At 41.6% G+C, this 17,872-nt stretch overlaps 1 protein-coding gene across 2 annotated transcripts in view; it reads right to left on the minus strand.

Moving 5' to 3' along the window:
* Positions 1–17,527, minus strand: part of LOC134354983 (putative ferric-chelate reductase 1) — a 57,879-nt gene extending 40,352 nt beyond the window's left edge. The window contains exons 1-7 of one of the 2 annotated variants that reach the window (XM_063064574.1): positions 17,302–17,527; positions 10,546–10,744; positions 7,857–8,011; positions 5,565–5,653; positions 4,594–4,750; positions 3,286–3,471; positions 2,207–2,308 (exon numbers count right to left, since the gene is read on the minus strand). In XM_063064574.1, coding sequence (XP_062920644.1) covers positions 2,207–2,308; positions 3,286–3,471; positions 4,594–4,750; positions 5,565–5,653; positions 7,857–8,011; positions 10,546–10,744 — 888 coding nt within the window. In that variant the 5' untranslated portion in view covers positions 17,302–17,527. The other variant, XM_063064575.1, reaches the window with a different exon arrangement.
* Positions 17,528–17,872: the final 345 nt, after the last annotated feature.

Genomic DNA, 17,872 nt, shown 5'->3' on the forward strand with positions numbered 1-17,872 from the left:
TCACGTGACCCTGATTGGGAGGCTAAACAGGTTCTACAGCTTGCCCAAGTGTGATCTGTAGGCTACCGGATGAAAGGAGTGCTTTACACCTCCTTTTGCTGAGCAATTGCACAGCACCGACACCGCAGGGTGAACAACAGAGGAACGAAAAAGTGATTTTGCAAATGAGGTGGGTACCACTTGCCAATCAAACTGGCCATACCTATTGGCCTTCCTACAAAATATCCTCCCTTTCATTGGTTTTTAAAATTTTCTCCAGTCATAATTATGAGATATTTTTGGACAGGGTTACATAATGCTGTCTTATTGTTCAGCTTTAATTAACAATGGTCTACCACTTCCTGTTCTACTGCAACCCTGTTTCATCATATGTATTTCCTGGCAAGTTTCAAGAGTCAGGTCTAAAGGATATTTATGATTTTTACAGGACCCACCAATTTTGCTGGAATTTTTTGCTTCTCTTGGCCTCAAAACAATTTCTGCACAATGTCACAAAACAAGAGAAAAATCCACAGATGCTGGAAATCCAAGCAACACACACAAGATGCTAACGGAACTCAGCAGGCCAGGCACCATCTATGAGCCAAAACGTCCACTGTGCTTTTTTCCCCCCCATACTTGCTGCCTGGCCTGCTGAGCTCCTCCAGCATTTTGTGTGTGCTGCTCCGCACAACATGAATGATCTTCAATTCTTTTGCAAACCTTCCAGTAATTCCTCAATATTCTATCCTTCATATGGCTTCCAGAGGTTACCCATCTGGGGCAGCATGGTAGCATAGTGGTTAGCACAACACTTAAGAGACCTGGGCTCAAATTCCCACTGCTGCCTGTACATTCTCCCTGTGACTATGTGGGTTTCCTCCAGGTGCTCGCGTTTCCTCCCACAGCCCAGAGACATACTGATTAGTAGGTTAATTGGTCATTGCAAATTGTCCTGTGATTTGGACAGGATTAAAATCGGGGGTTGCCAGGCGATGCTTTTCAAATGGCTTTCTCTGCGCTGTATCTCAATATATCCCCCTTATTCACAGACTTAAACCATAGTTCAATGCTCCACACCAAGAGACTTTGATCAATTTTAGTCCACCAAGGGTTAGTGGTCTATAGATAGTGTATTCCCTTCCACTGCCCCTCCATTTTCTGATCGCAACTTCCAACTTTCCTATGATGAGGGACTATAATTACAAGAATGGGTCAGAGGGCTGGGACTGTTTTGTATTAAGATAACTGAGGGAAGAGGGGTCAGGGCAGAACAGATAATGAGAGGCTGTCTCCTTCAGAGGAACAGAGACCTAGAGATAGCAAGGAACAAAAAATAAAAACTTGAGTATCGTGAGGAAAAGCATTCTAAATGCTGCATGTGGTCTGAATTTGGAACGCACTGCCTGCCGCTGTGGTAGAGGCAGGTTCTGCTGTGACCTTCAAGTAGATCAGAGAGTGATACAGCACAGAAACAAGCCACTTAACCTACCACTTCCAAGTCAACCAGTGGTCACCCTTTGGTATTAATCCCATCTTCCAGCAAACAGCCCACAGCTTTCTATATCTAGGCAATTCAGGTGATTGTTTAAACACTTAAATACCATCAGCAACTGATTCCTCCACTCTGAGGCAGCCCATTTCAAGTACATAGCACTCTGGGTGGAAAAAGCAATCCCCTCAAATCCCTTGCCCCTTACCCCAAGTCTATACAAATTATTTTTCTTTACCTCTGATACGGGGAAGTGTTTCCTTTAGTCTACCCTATCCATATCCCTCATCTTAACATATCTCAATTAAATTCCATTTTAACCTTTCAAAGACCTTGCAGCCATTAGTCATTTGCCCCAAGATCTCCTTGGTTTCAGACATTGTTTGAAAATTTACTGCAGGACAGACATGAAAAAGACCCATCATCAAAAGTTATATAGAAAGGATTTGGAAAATGGGAATTTTAACCCAGTTGCTACAGACTGCAAGAGAAGTCAGTGCCAATGGGCCAAAAGAAAAATAAAGGTCTATTAGCATTTGTACTCCACCCAGTTCATTAATCAGGATTTTAGTACTGCATGGTACAAATTTAGTGACAACACAATTCTGGAATGAATATCAATTCTACAGACTTCTCACCTAAAAACAAAATCACTAAACAATCTCAATGCTCCACTGTACTTTTATAGTAGTGCTTCTCACATAGATCTTTAACGTAGAATCTGAAAATAGTTACCAGCGACATACGGCTCGGGGGTGTTCTTCCTGTGGAATAGGCTCGTTGAACTTCTATTCGTCCAGTGTTAGTTATACTACAAATGTATATATCATCTTCACCCTAGGAAAAATAATGTAATGCACCAGTGACTGAGGAGTCCTCATATTTAAATTAAGATACTGCAACTGACAATAAAATTAAGTCAAGCATATCCAATGTAGATTAATCTACAGGAATTTAAACTATTTTAAATCAGCCAAGCAATCCAACATGATGCAAGTGGATTATTGAAGCTGAAACCAGTGTAAGATTCAATATGGTTAAAGATAAAGTTAAAAGTAAACACTCGTTACCCTTCCAGCTCTTGAAGAGGACCACAACCTTGTTGAGGTTTGGAGGCTTGCATACCTCAATGACCCAGAGGGCTATATTGGCTGGAGTCAGGGCTTTATGCGTTGGCTCTTGGTAGAGTCACCCACGCTAAACGGGTCAAAGGGTTGAGGACAGAGCAAGAGCGGTCCACTGGTCCTCCAGGTTCAACTCAGGGCTAACAACTGACTAGCAAACCAAAATTGTTACTGAAACAGCAATGAAGAATCCTTCTACATCTGAGACCAACAGCATTCTTGTGTCTCTACCCGGGACTTGCACGATTGACAGTAGTGAGAAAGAGCTACTGACAAGCTGAAGGCAGCCCTGAACACTGTCAGAGATGGAGGACCTTCACTGGTGCCCTAAATGCCAGCAGCATAATGGGTAGTTGCAACCTCTACACCAGAGGTTATCAGAAGAAAAATCCAACTTTGATGGACATTACTGGTTCTTCCACTGGTAACTGCAGAAGACAGGCCATTTGACCATTAGCAGAGGGACATGTGCTAATCATGCACCACATGCCATTTAAAAAAATTCTAATTTCCTCAACACCTATATCCATATTTTCCCCATTTGGAATGACTAATGAACTAACTATGCAGCAAGTTATATGCAATGTAATACCTGGCGATGTACATTGACAAGAATCAGCTCAAATACCATTAGTAATGCTAGACTAATTTCTCAGGTTTCACGGTACATTTTTTTCCAAGACTCCTTACCATTATTTTGTCATCCGAGAAACCGACTGAGATGTAGCCACTTGCCTTTCCTCTCATTTCAAATCGTAACCCTTGGTTACCCAGTGGAGTGGATGACATAAAGTAACAATTTGGATCTGTGGCTGGGTTGCATTGTGAAGGATTACTGAAGCAAAATTTAGTCGTCCCACATCCTTCACTGGAGATCTAAACCCAAATGACAAAAATAAAAATGGTTATCACCCAATACTTAACACAGCTTTGTACATCGTTCTGTGCTCTCCAAATTCTGAGTAGTCACTTAAGAAGCATTAGGGTTTAGATGCTTATTCTGCTTTAAGGTTTCATATTCTTGAGCAGGGTTAACAATTGTTTTGTAGTCTCCTGAAGGCCCTAGGGCCAACACATTGATGCAATCACAAAGAAGGTACACCAGTGATTCTATGCAATTAGGAGTTTGTGGAGATTTACTATGTCAAAGAATCTGATGTGCAGCGGAGAGCATTCTGAGAGGTCGCATCATTGCCTAATGTGGAGGCTCCAATGCTCAGAGTCACAAGAGGATGCAGAGCGTTGCAGACTTAGCCAGTTATATCACAGGAACAACCCTCTCCACTATCAAGGATACCTTCAGGAGGCAGTATCTCAAGAAGGCTTTATCCATCAATGAGGATCCTCACCAACCGGGACATGCCCTCTTCTCATTCCTGTACTCCCTGATGGAAGTAGCGTGGACACCACACAATGAATTAGAACCAGCTTCTTCCCCTTGTCGTCAGATTTCTGAATGGTCCATGAACACTACCCCATTCCTTTTGTCTTGCACTATTTAGTAATTCATGAAATTTTTTATGTCTTTGCACTGTACTGCTGCCACAATAAATTTGTCATATAAAAGACATAACAAACGGAATCTGTTTTTTCAAAAAAAAACAGAATGTAATGCTGATTTTCCCATCAGCAAGTGAAAGATCAGAAATACCCAGTGGGGTGGGGGAAACACCAAACAAGAGGGTGGAGAGTGCATCGTTGGCACAAACGTGAAAATAAAAGAAATTCTTCAGATGTTTTCCCCAAGATGAGGCACCGATAGAATAAATGACTACTCTAATAAAGATCATTTTAAAAAGGTTTTGATTTATAACGATATCATATGAAAGTGATTTGCAAAGGGCACAGAAGCAGATGTCACAGTCACAGAGCCAATGAGCACAGAACAAATAGTTCTCCTCTTGTTTTTCTGCATTTCTCAGCTATTAAGTCATTTCAATAATATCACTTGGGAAGATTAACCAAAGTTTTGAGTAGCAAAAAAAGGTCTCAACTTACAGCATCCAGGTTTGAACTAGCAGTCGAGGTTAAGTTGCCCCCTTGATTCTGAGAGCTAGTGGACAGTGGAGGCACAGTGGGGGCAGAGGAAGACCTTTGAATGATTGAGGATGATACGCCTGTCCAGAAAGTTTGCTTAGATTTCACAAACGTAGCTCTACATGGAGAAATTAAAAATTGTTAATGTGATATAACTGCTGCAAAACATTTAAATGTCTTGAGGAAATATCCACCACAAGAATAAATAATCTCCAACTGATCTTATTTGCAATAAAACAATTAAGAAATTTGGCTGGGCTTCAGAGAGCCAATGCTTATAAAGGCTGCACTGGTCAATCTGAACACTTGAACTTTACCTTGCTATCCCTCTTATGCAACATATAGTAATTTATATGCCTTGCACTGTACTGCAGCCAACACCTGTTAGCAATAGCCAGCACCAGAGGACATCCTCTTAAAATTAGTAGTGGAAAGTTTAGGTGAGATGGTAGCAGTAGGTTTTTAAAAAAAAACCGTAAACACTCAGAGTGGAATGTGCCCAAATCGCACTTCTGGGGTTTGTGGTGGAGGCTGATACATTAGGGACATTTAAGATACTTTTACTTAGGAACATGGATGAAAGAAATCAAGGGCTATGGGTTATGTAGGAGGGAAAGGCTAGATGAGCATGGAAAATGTTTATATAGGTCGACACAACATTGTAGGCTGAAGAGCCAACACTGTGCTGTGCTTTTCTATGTTCTCTGTGCAACCGTGGTATGTAGCCAAATCACAATGCCAAAAAGTCAGATCTGAACTCTCCCCAAAACTCTAATGATGGTCTATCATTAGGGGGGAAAAAAAAGTCAGTGAAAGATTTGAGGAACAACATGTTGGAAGCTGGGAACAGAACCACCTTTCCAAACTTTATTTGGGAAATGGGAAAGAATAAAGCAAACAAAATGAAAAAAAAATTGCAAATATAAAACTACCTGAATACAATGTCGTTCGAATTTGGTGCAGTCCAGTTGACAATGATCTCTGATTTTTCACTTGATGATACTTGACTAACAGCAGAATCCTTTGGAAAGACATTTTTTTTTAGTGAAACAGTAATGCAAATAAAACATAAACTAAGAATTTTAGTTTCTCACTATGTCTTTTGGGTGACTAAATAATAGAAATCAAGGACTGATTTTGAAAAATAAATACAAGAATCCATTTCAACAGGTTATCAAATTGAAATTACTGGTGATATGCAAATTGTACCTTTAAAGTAGAATTCTAGGATTTATATTGCAAGCTGCATAATTTCTCTCCAACAAACTGTGGTTAAGAAGGCATACAGTATATTGGCCTTCATTAATCGTGGAATTAAATTTAGGAGCCGAGAGGTAATGTTGCAGCTATATAGGACCCTGGTCAGACCCCACTTGGAGTACTATGCTCAGTTCTGGTCGCCTCTCTACAGGAAGGATGTAGAAGCTATAGAAAGGGTGCAGAGGAGATTTACAAGGATGTTGCCTGGATTGGGGAACATGCCTTATGAAAACAGGTTGAGTGAACTCGGCCTTTTCTCCTTGGAGCGACGGAGGATGAGAAGCTTTTTCAAGCATAGATCGCCATCCTCAGAACAATTTTCAATAATTTCCCTTCCATTGATATTAGTACAAGTGACTTGTAATTATCTGGTTTATCCCTGCTGCCCTACTTGAACAAAAAAAGTACAATAGTCACAGGCTTCCAGTCATTTGGAACCTCACTGGTGGCCAATGAAGATGTAAATATCTCCATCAGGACCTCAGCAATCTCACACTAAAGCCTGGGATAAATCTCAGCAGATCCAAAGGAGTTGTCCTCCTTAATTCTGCCAAGGCATCTACATCCTCCTTTATAAACTTAATATGCTCAATTACTACTTTGTTCTTGTCCTCTGGCTCCATACACAGTAGATTGTAGGATACTTTGTCCTATAGCAGAGGTACCTTAAACTAGGTGCCATTGCTCTGGAGGAAGGGGCAAAAAAATTTAGAGGATGCAAGGAAGAAGTTTCTCAATCAGAAGGTATTTGGACGTGGAACATGCTGCCTGACTGCCAGCTACATTTAAGTACCTAAGTGAACACTGGAATTGCAAAGGCACAGTCGGCTACAGACCAAGTACCGGTAAATGGGATTAATATAGAGCAGGGGTTCCCAATTTTTTTTATGCCATGGACCAATACCATTAAGCAAGGGAGTCTGTGGTTCTAGGTAAGAAACCCTTGGTATGGAGAGATACTTGAAGGATAGTTAGCTCAAGAGCACTTCTTTGGTATCTGGTACAGTGATGAAGGAATACCAAGGGGCAACAGTAAAACACTGAGGGCAAATTTAAGTCACTGATAATTTTTCCTCCTTACAATTTGCTTTACCCCCCACCCAGAGGTCGGTACTAAGTGGAAGACTGGAATTCATTGAAGTACTGGCACTACAGTTACTAGACTAGGAGGCTAATAGTGTGATTAGATCAGTGAACACAGTCAATAAGCACAGACACAGTGGGAGATAAATAAATTAGATCCAAATTCAACATTCTTCTGTTTATGGCGGAGTAGGAGTCGGAGTCGGAGTCGGATCTTCTACTATAGCAGTTGATAGTAAAATGTGGTTATGCAGTTGTCATACCAAGCTGCTCATGCATCCAAATTGAATGCAGTTTTATGCTGCATCAAATTTAAAAATTGGTAAGGATGAACAGGGAGATGCTGAATTTTTTTCCCCCAGCACATTGTAGGAACAAGTCACCCGTCTATGGATGCTGCCTATACTTCTCACTCACTCAGTTAAACATCCAACATAATCAACAACCTCACCCATACTAGTCATTCTCTCTACTCCTAACAGGAGGAAGATTTAAAAAAAACTGAAAGCACGTACCAACAGGCTCTAGAACAGTTTCTATCCCACTGTAATCGGACTGTTGAACGGACGTCTTATATGACAAGATGGATTCTTGACCTCATAATAAAGTGCAAGATCATAATGAACCTTATTGTTTACCTGCATTGAATTTTTTTTCTCTAGCTTTTCCACTTTATTCTGTATTGTTATTGTTTTACCCTATTCTACCTCAACTGACCCTATTCTACCTCAACTCACTGTATAATGTTTTGATCTGTGTGAACATCATGCAAGACAAGCTTTTCACTGTTATCTTGGGATATGCAACAATAAACCAATGTCCATTTATTGTTGAAGGGTTCAGTGTATCACTGGCAAAGAATGATAGTTGCAATAACTTACTTCGTAGGTAATACCATCAACATCACAGTTAAGGGGTTGAGCTTGAGAATCATCTGTAATGAATTTGCCAAGTGGAGTTCTCAAAGAGGACCAAGCATCTCGAGCTTCCAGCAAAAATCCTTTAAAGGTTTCACTTGAATTGCTTTTCAATGTCACTTAAAAAAAAGTGCAGAATTCAGCATTAATTGAAGTTAGATGCTTCAATGTTTTAAGATGGATACCAGATTTCAGTAGGAAAAACCATACATAGTAAAATTTGCAAAATGTTCCAAATAATAAAATGTACAAAGGTCAAACAAAGCACATGATGCAAAACTCCATGCCCTTCCCTTGCAGATTTCCAACTTTAAAATTCTTGAGAGTACAGTGCAAAGGACCAAGTCTCTCAGCACCTGGTTTCTTCTCTTCCCCCCCCCCACCCCACCCCTATCGCACAAAAGGGACAGCTTTACTGGAATGGAAAGCTCCTGACCAAACATGCATTAAAAAATTCTCTCTGGAATAGAGTTTTTGCACAGTTTCATAACAAAGGAAGTCTCACTTCCACCATAGATATAATGTCTTCTTTTAAAAAAAATCACAGCAACATAATGGCATTTTACAAAACAAGTCTCTGCAGGAAACAAAAAGATAGATAGAACATAAACAATTTTGGAAATACTGGAGTCTGGCAACAACAATGGAGGAGAAACAGTTAACGTTTCAGATCAATCATTATTCAGAAATAAGAAAACAAACAGGTTATATCACAGAGAAAGAAAAGCAAACCAAAAAGAATGGCATGATACTTTGGGGATGAAAAATTAGTTACAGGATTTGTAGCACCTGACATTACTTTCTCCCCAAAGCGGATAGGTAAAACTAATCAAGGGCACTACTAAATTACAAGTGTCACTGGACAAATATAGTCCCTATGAAGGGACCCAACGACATTCATTGTGAGGTACTGAGCGTCCCAGGTATGGATCAAACAGAAAATACACATCCGATCCATTGACACAAGAAGTACTGCAGTTGCTGGAAAGCTGGAACAATACACACAAACTGCTGAGGAAGCTCATCAGGTCAGGCAGCATTGACAGATGGCAGTAAACAATCAATGTTTCAGCCCAAGACCCTTCATCAGGACTGGTCCTTTGTTTCAATTTGGGGCAAACTCTCACTTTTTGTTTAATTAATAGTACTCTAAAACGAGTATTTTTCCTATATTGGAGGGAAATGTTGGTGAAGGTGGGGTACACAGCAACAATTGATTTTTGCTCATTAACAATATGGGGCATATGTGGGGTGGGGTTCAGGGTAGTTTGAAATAGAATTCCTACACATCTCATCTATTTCCTGCATCTCAGCTTTAATACATTCGCCTGAACAGCAGGAACAAATTTCCTCTGCTCCTTGCCTTCCACCCCATCAGCATCTACGTTCAACAGATTATACTTTGCAATTCTTGCCGGCTCCAATAAGATTCCACCACCAGCTACACATTCCTCTCCTTTTTCCAGAGAGTCACATCAGCAGAATTACAAAAGGATTCACTCATTTTGACTCCCTGATTCACTCTTCTGTCCCCACTTACTTGTCCTTTTGTAAGGCACTTCCCCATGCAGATGCTGGAGTTATAATACCACAGTTTTCACTTCACTCATTTTCAGTCTTTTTATTCCCCCAGCTAAAGCAGCATTTCACTTGCACTTCTTATGGTCTAGTGTCCTGTAGTCTCGAGAAATCAAATGCAGATTGGACGTTTGCTTTGCAAGACATCTATGTGCACAGTCTGCACGCATAGCTACTATGTTCTCCCGCTGCTTCTCTCATCGCAATCTATGCACCATGCTTTCCCCCATGAGGTGGTACCTGCTGTACTTGTCCCAGTTGCTAAAATTTCACCAGACCTGCTACCATGTTAATTCACCTTCATGCTCCATTTCTGACCTCAGTCTGTCTCCTGTCCACTTACAGTGAGGCCCAAGGCAGCTTGAGAAGCAATACCTCATCTTCCATCTGGGCACGTTGCAGCCTACCACACTTCATACCAAATTCTTCAATGTTAAATAACACTTTTTGTCAAGGTAGGCCAAATTTCCCTGCCCTTTTCTGTTTACTTGTATCATCTGGCCTATTCGGTGTATTTCAGTAGACCAGACCTCACAATATTACATGGATTATAACGGCCGTAACAGCCACATCATTCCAGCCCATCACAGCTATTCCCCTTGTTTCACTAATTAGCCACCTCCGATCTCTGCTATCTAGGTTAGCCATTTCCTCTCCTTGGTTGGGATGGTATGAAAAGACAGCAATGCTGCATGACATGTTGAATGCTTCCGATTTTTTTTTGTTGCCGTTTTTATTTCACTCTGACATTTGGCAAAAATATACAGTCAAAAAAAAAAGGCTGGGCACTATTGCTTGAGACAGATAGCTGAAGGGTTATTACCTGTGGATACAAATGGATGAAAACCACACACTCCTCCAGGCTTCCATCTTTATCAAATGAGACATGCCCCGAGATAAACCTTTCACTCCATAAACTGCCATTTTATAAAATCATAGCAAAAAGCTTCAAATTATTTGCACTCCAAAAGGGAAAAGTAGTTAACTTGTAACAAAAAGTGACCAGATATGCAGTACATAAAACTTAATTGCACAAGTTTCATCTGCAGTTTAGATACATTCACTCATGGGGTACCTTGAATCGTATCTCCTGGATTAAAGGTGGTATTGCTTGCAATGACTTGATATGGAGCAACAGATGTCTGTGCAGTGCTCTTATGGTTGGGAACCATAGTTTCACAGACACTTTCAACTTTTCCATTTGAATACCCAGAAACATCCACCAGGAAGAAGGAAGTAATAAAAAGCACCACAAAACGAGTACGGCCTCCCATCTGCCAGGAGAGAAAAATAATGTTAGCCAATTCTGACCTGCTACCACCCAAAAAAGAATTTATTTTCACCACAGGGTTAAGAGTACACAAATATTAAAAGCTGCAAGGTACTCAGACGAGGAAATACCAGGACAGCTCAATTTATTTGAGTGTTAGCCAAAAGCAGGATTACAAAATGATTTTCTGTATTTAACAACAGCTATTGTAATGCTTCACAGTAATTAAACACTGCCTGGATTTCCATCATGCTAATGTATTATTACCAAATCAGAAACAGTAATTGCAGACACTGTATATACCCACATTGCAATGAATTGTCAGCAAACACCAAGACTAGAGTACGTGGCAATCTGCGAAGAACCCATACAGTCCAAATAAAAATCAATTGAAGCCAGGAATATTAAAATTTATGTTTATTTCTAATTGAGATTTTTGTATTTAACCAGGCTCAAAAAGGTAAGAGAAGCTATGAAAAGAACCAATCTTTCTTAAAAATTGTAGGTAAAATTCCTGGCAGTTCCAATTATAACTAATACTTGAGTTGCAATTGATGGGAACCCAAGCTGCCATAAAACCACTATGAAACACAAGTGCAACACATACAAAATGGTGGAAGAACTCAGCAAGTCAAAAGGAATCTATGGAGGGATACAAGCAGACACCGTCAAGCCAAGAGCATTCATCAGGACTGTAAAGGAAAGATGCAGAAGCTAGAAAAAGGTAGGGCAAGGGGAAAGACTACAAGCTAGCAGGTGATACACAAGACCAGGTGAGGAGAAAGATGAGTGGGTGCAGAGAAGGGAGGAAGCAAGAAGTGATAGGTTGAAGAGGTAAAGGGCTGAAGAAGAAAAAAATCTAACAGTAGAAGACAGTGGACTATGGAAGAGGAGAGGAATCAGAGGGAGGCAATGGGTAGGTAAGTAGAGAAGGGGTGAACATAGAACAGTACAGGCCCTTCGGCCCACAATGTTGTGCTGACCCTCAAACTCTGCCTCCCATATAACCGCCCCACCTTAAATTCCTCCATATACCTGTCTAGTAGTGAGAGGGTAACCAGAACAGGGAATGCAAGAGAGAAGGGCAGAGGGTGGTTTGATCAATGCCTTATAAGACTTCAGCATTACTTTTATAGATTCAAATACTCTTGAAATGAATGCCAACATTGCATTTGCTTTACTTACTAAAGACTCAATCTGCAAATTGGCCTACAGGGATTCCCAACTCCCTTTGCATTTCCAATCTCTGAATTCACTCCCCATTTAGAAAATAGTCTACAGCTTTATTACTTCTACTAAAGAGCATGACCATGCACTTCTCTACACCATGTTCCATCAGCCAAATTTTTGCCCATTCTCCTAACCTGTTCAAATCCTTCTGCAAACTCACTGCTTCCTCAACACTACCTGCCCCTCTACCTATCTTCGTATAATCTGAAAACTTGGCCATAAAGCCATCAATTCTGTTATCCAAATCATTGACATTGAACATAGAAATCTACAGCACGTTACAGGCCCTTCGGCCCCCAATGTTGTGCCGACCATGTAACCTACTATAGAAACTACTAGAATTTCCCTACTGCAAACCCCTCTATTTTTCCAAGCTCCATATGCCTATCTAAAGGCCCTATTGTACTACTCTACCACCGTCGCTGGCAGTGCATTCCATGCACCCATCACCATGTGAAAAACTTGCCTACAACATCTCCCCTGTACCCACTTCCAAACACCTTCAAACTACACCCCCCATGTTAGCCGTTTCAGCCCTGGGAAAAAAAAAGCCTCTGGCTATCCACATGATCAATGCTCCTCATCATCTTATATACCTCTATTAGGTCACCTCTCATCTTCTGCCACTCCAAGGAGAAAAGGCCAAGTTCACACAACCTATTCTCACAAGGCATGCTCTCCAATCCAGGCAACAGCCTTGTAAACCTCCTCTGCAGTCTCTATAGTATCCACATCCTTCTTGTAGTGAGGTGACCAGAACTGAACACAGTACTCCAAGTGGGGTCTGACCAAGGTCTTATATAGCTGTAACATTAGCTCACAGCTCTTGAACTCAATCCCACAGTTGATTAAAGCCAACACACTATTCACCTTCTTAACAACACTGTCAACCTGCGCAGCAGCTTTGAGTGTCCTATGGACACAAACCTCAAGATCTCTCAAATCCTCCACACTGCTAAGAGTCTTACTTTATTATATTGTCATCAAATTTGACCTACCAAAATGAACCACTTCATACTTATCTGGGTTAAACTCCATCTGCCACTTCTCAGCCAGTTCTACATCCTATCAATATCCCACTGTAACTTCACAAAGAGGAGGGGTCCCAGAGCAGATCCCTATGGAACACCACTGGTCACTGAACTCCATGCAGAATACGAACCATCTAAAACCAGCCTTTGCTTTCTGTGGGCAAGCCAGTTCTGGAAACACAAAGCAAGGACTCCTTGGATCTCATGCCTCCTTACTTTCTGAATGAGCCTTGCATGGGGAACCTTATCAAATGCCTTATTGAAATCCATATACACTACATCCACTGCTCTACCTTCACTGTGTTTTGTTACATCCTCAACAAATTCAATCAGGTTGGTAAGGCATGACCTGCCCTTGACAAAGCCATGCTGACTATCCCTAATCAGATTAGGTCTCTCAATGCTCATAAATCCTGCCTCTCAGGATCTTCTCCAACAACTTGCCCACTACTGAAGTAAGAGTCACTAGTCTATAATCTGCTCGGCCATCTCTACCCCCTTTCTTGAACAAGGAAACAATACTTGCACCTTCCAATCCTCTGGTACTTCTCCTGTCCCTATTGATGACGCAAAGATTATCGCTTCCCACAGTAGTCTGGAGTAAATCTCATTTGGAACCAATGGCTTATCTAACTTAATGCTTTACAAAAGCTCCAGCACATCCTCTTTCTTAATGTCTATATGCTCAAATGCTCCAGTCTGCTGCAAGTCATCCCCACAATTGCCAAGGTAATTTTCCCAGGTAATTACTGAAGCAAAGTATTCATTAAGCACCTCCACTACCTCCCCCAACTCCATGCACACATTTCCCCTATCGTTCCTGATTGGTCTTATTCTCACACGGCTCATCCTCTTGCTCTTCACACACTTATAGAAGGCCTTGGGGTTTTCCTTAATCCTGCTCACCAAGGCCCTCTCATGGCCCCTTCTAACACTCTTAGTTTCATTCTTAAGATCCTTCCTGACAACCCTATAGTTTTCTGGAGCTCTAACAGTATCTAGTTTCTTGAACCTTTTGTAAGCTTTTCTTCTTAACTAGATTTCCAAATCCTTTGTACACCATGGTTCTTTTACACTGCCATCCTTTCTCTGCCTCAATGGAGCATACCTATGCAGAACGCCATGCAAATGTTCCCTGACTATTTGCCACATTTCTGCCATACATTTCCCTGCGAACATCTGCTTCTAATTTATGCTCCCAAGTTTCTGCCTAACAGCATATTTCCCCCTACCCCAATTAAATATTTTCCCAAATTGTCTGCTCCTATCCCCCTCCAGTGCTATCGTGAAGGAGATAAAGTTGTAATCACTACCTCCAAAATGCACTCCCACCAAGAGATCTGACACCTGACCAGGTTCATTTCCCAATACCAGAACAAGTACAGTTTCTCCTCTGGATGGCTTATCTACATATTGCATCAGGAAACATTCCTGAACATACATAACAAACTGCACCCCACCTAACCCCTTTGCTCTAAGGAGATGGCAGACAATATTAGGGAAGTTAAGAATCACCCATCACAACAACCCTATTATTATTATTGCACCATTCAAGAATCTTCCTCTATCTGCTCCTCGATGTCTCTGTTACTATTGGGGGGGGGGGGGTGGGTGTGGTCTATAAAATCACCTAGAGTTATTGCTCATTTCCTGTTTCCGACTTCCACTCACAATGACTCAGCTGACAATCCTTCCACGACTTACTCTCTTTCTGCAGCCATGTTATTTTCCCTGATTAGCAATGCCACACCCCCAACTTTGTGCTTTGCCTCCCTCCCTGTCCTTTTTGAACCAGCCAAAGCCCAGCACACTCAGCAGTCATTCCTGCTCCTGATTTGTTAGGCAAGATTACCCCTTGATGGAACCATGCTGACTTTGGTCTATTTTATCATGTACCTCCTATTTTATCAAGTACTCCGAAACCTCATCCTTAATAGTGGACTAACTTCTTGCCAACCACTAACTGGCCTATAACTTACTTTATTTTGCCTCTCTTTAAGAAAGGAAGGAGGAGTGACATTTGCAGTTTTCCAGTCCTCTGAAATGATTCAAGAATCCAGTGAGTCTCAAAACAAAAAAAAACACCACTAATACCTTCACAATCTCTTCAGGTACCTCTTTCAGAACCCTTGGGTACAGAACATTTGCTTACCAGCAACCCCTGAAAACTGTTACATACCCCGTTGCCAAACCAGCAGAAATGGACCACTTAGTAGGAGTCTGGATTACTGGAACTAAGAAAGTTTTAATAAAGAAATAAGTAACACAGTACTCTAATCGTAAGGATATAAATGCAACAGGTTAGCAATGATAAAACACACATGTACACAGAACTAGGATAATAGGAATCAATCAAGTTCTATCGCAGTCTAGGGGTAAAATGATCAGTCTCAAGTGACGTAGAGTTCAGTTCAGCTGAATACAGTTCGCAGTAATCGCTGTTGTGCCATTGGAGAGAGAGAGCGAGAGAGATAATATGCAAATTCTGATTCACACAGACCTTCCTTCTTCGCAGTTAGCTTTCGGGCGAATCCTTTTATGTCTTCTGTGGTCACTGACTGTGACCCCTCCGTTCCGGATACGACCGTTCTTCCGTGGTGAACCCGGCACCCAGGCAAGGGCGGACACACACACACCAGGTTCCCGCCGATCGTACCTTTTCACCCTGTGCGTTTATGGTTGGTCCCGCGACCAGACCTCCAAACTCCTACCAACTGGTGGGGGCACACCGCTTTTCCAGGTTCTCGTTATCTCATGATCTCATGGTGTCTGTCGTGCCTTAGCAAACCTGTTCCTTTTATCCCCCTGCTGAGGTATCGCCTGTCCATCAAACTTCAAACAGTTCAGGTTCAAAGCAACCGGTCTGTCAATACTCAGAACTGTGACTCTTTTCGTTAATCTCTCTCCTCTCTCATTAACATTTTGAACGTTTCTCCATTTGTCTCTCTTATCTCTCTCATCAGCATCAATCTTCTGGTAACTTGGTTTTTCGTCACAAAACTAATCAATAAACTTTAAGTCCTAGGGCTCCAAACATCCTTGTGCAATTGGATCCTTTATTTCCTCACTTGGAGACCCCAGTCAGGTTGGATTGGCAACAACATCTCCCCCACAATCACCATCAGCACAGGTGCACCACAGAGCTATGTATATAGCCCCCTGCTCGACTTGCTTTATACTTATGACTTTAAGGCTAAGCACAGCTCCAATGAGATATTTAAGTCTGCTGATGACTCCACTGTTGCGAATCAAGCAGTTTTGAGCCCCTTATTGGGAGGAGGGATGTGCTGGCATTGGAGAGTGTCCAGAGGAGGTTCACCAGAATGATTCTGGGAATGAAAGAGTTAACCTACAAGGAGTTTGATGCCTGTAACCATTGGAGCTTAGAACAATGGGAGGGATAGAGAGGGATAATCTATTGAAACCTATTGAATATTGAAAAGTCTAGAGTGGACATGGATATTGCCAATAGTGGGGGAAACTAGGACAAGAGGAAACGTCCTCAGAATTGAAGGACATCCCTTTAGTATAGAGTTGCAGAGGAATTTCTTTAGACAGAGGTTAGTGAATCTGTGAAATTCATTGCCACAGACAGTTGTGAAGGGCAAGTCATTGGGTACATTTAAAGTGGATGTTGATAGTTTCTTGATTAGTAAGGTCATCAAAGATTAGAGAGTAGGGAGGAGAATGGGTTGAGAGGGATAATAAAACAGCCATGATGGAATGGCAGAGCAGATTCAATGGGCTGAATGGCCCAATTCTACACTTCTGTCTTATGGTCTTCAACCTTATTTCAACTCCCATTCAGTTTGATTAACCTTTCACCTTTCATATTCTCTCACCCTCCCTCATTGGAGATACCCCCTCCCCACTTCCACTTTTCCCCCCATGTTCTCCACAGATACACACTTCCCAGTCCAGACACATCCACCCTTTCTGTCGAATAGATGGTGCGAGGAAACTGGAGGTGCTCCCAGTTCCCAGGGGAAGGTGGAGTTAGCGATGTTTTCATACGAATAACCAAGACAGAAGTTCCTCCGTGAAAAACAACGAGAGTTATGGAATCGCTTGACACAATCTACAAGAAACCTCGCACAAATATCCAACGTTATTTCATTCACAATTGACACTTCTCCTGCGGTATATATAATACAAACCGTGTAACTGGGGAAACAGAACATCTTACCGGAAATCGGTGCACAATTAAAAGTTACTCTACCAGTTAAGCGATTAACTATTGTAAAGTATCGACCTGAAGCGAAAAGTACCCGTACAAACACAACATAGTTGGATCCCCTACCTTACGTTTCCTTCCAACACCGCATATACCACGTTACGTATAAAGCGAGCCTACAAGGTGCGCAAGTTATACAATGCTAGCTCCACCCACTGCTGACGTAAGGGATGTTTATGATAAACGAATCGTCATTTTCTCACAATTGTAATCCGATGTATTTGGCAGTCAGCGCTAAGAATGTTTCTCGATGGATTAAGTTATCCATTCTTAGCAGTGATTGCAATCTGTGTGCTTCTCGGCTCAAATGAGCATTTGCACGAGTCAGTGAAGTATTCCCCAGAATGGTGCGTCCGTGTCCCATTGCGCGTCACGCCACTCAGTCCAAACAAAAAACAAGAAGAGTCGAACAACATCCAAGGCGAGAGAAACGAAGTCTTCGGGTCGCATCTCTGAAATACTGTAATCCCATAGTGTGTGTCGGAATACTGATGGCGCGGTGTTTTCATCAATTTAATTAATTAAAGTCCACCGGTGGCTGATCGACCGTAAATTGTTTCTACGTCCAATGTGCTTTGTTTTTGCTATTTTGCGCGTAGCTAGCATTTTTTTAAAATCAAGACAATACCATGGTGCA

This window comes from Mobula hypostoma, chromosome 12 (assembly GCF_963921235.1).
Source record: "Mobula hypostoma chromosome 12, sMobHyp1.1, whole genome shotgun sequence".
In the NCBI taxonomy this organism is placed as follows: domain Eukaryota; kingdom Metazoa; phylum Chordata; class Chondrichthyes; order Myliobatiformes; family Myliobatidae; genus Mobula; species Mobula hypostoma.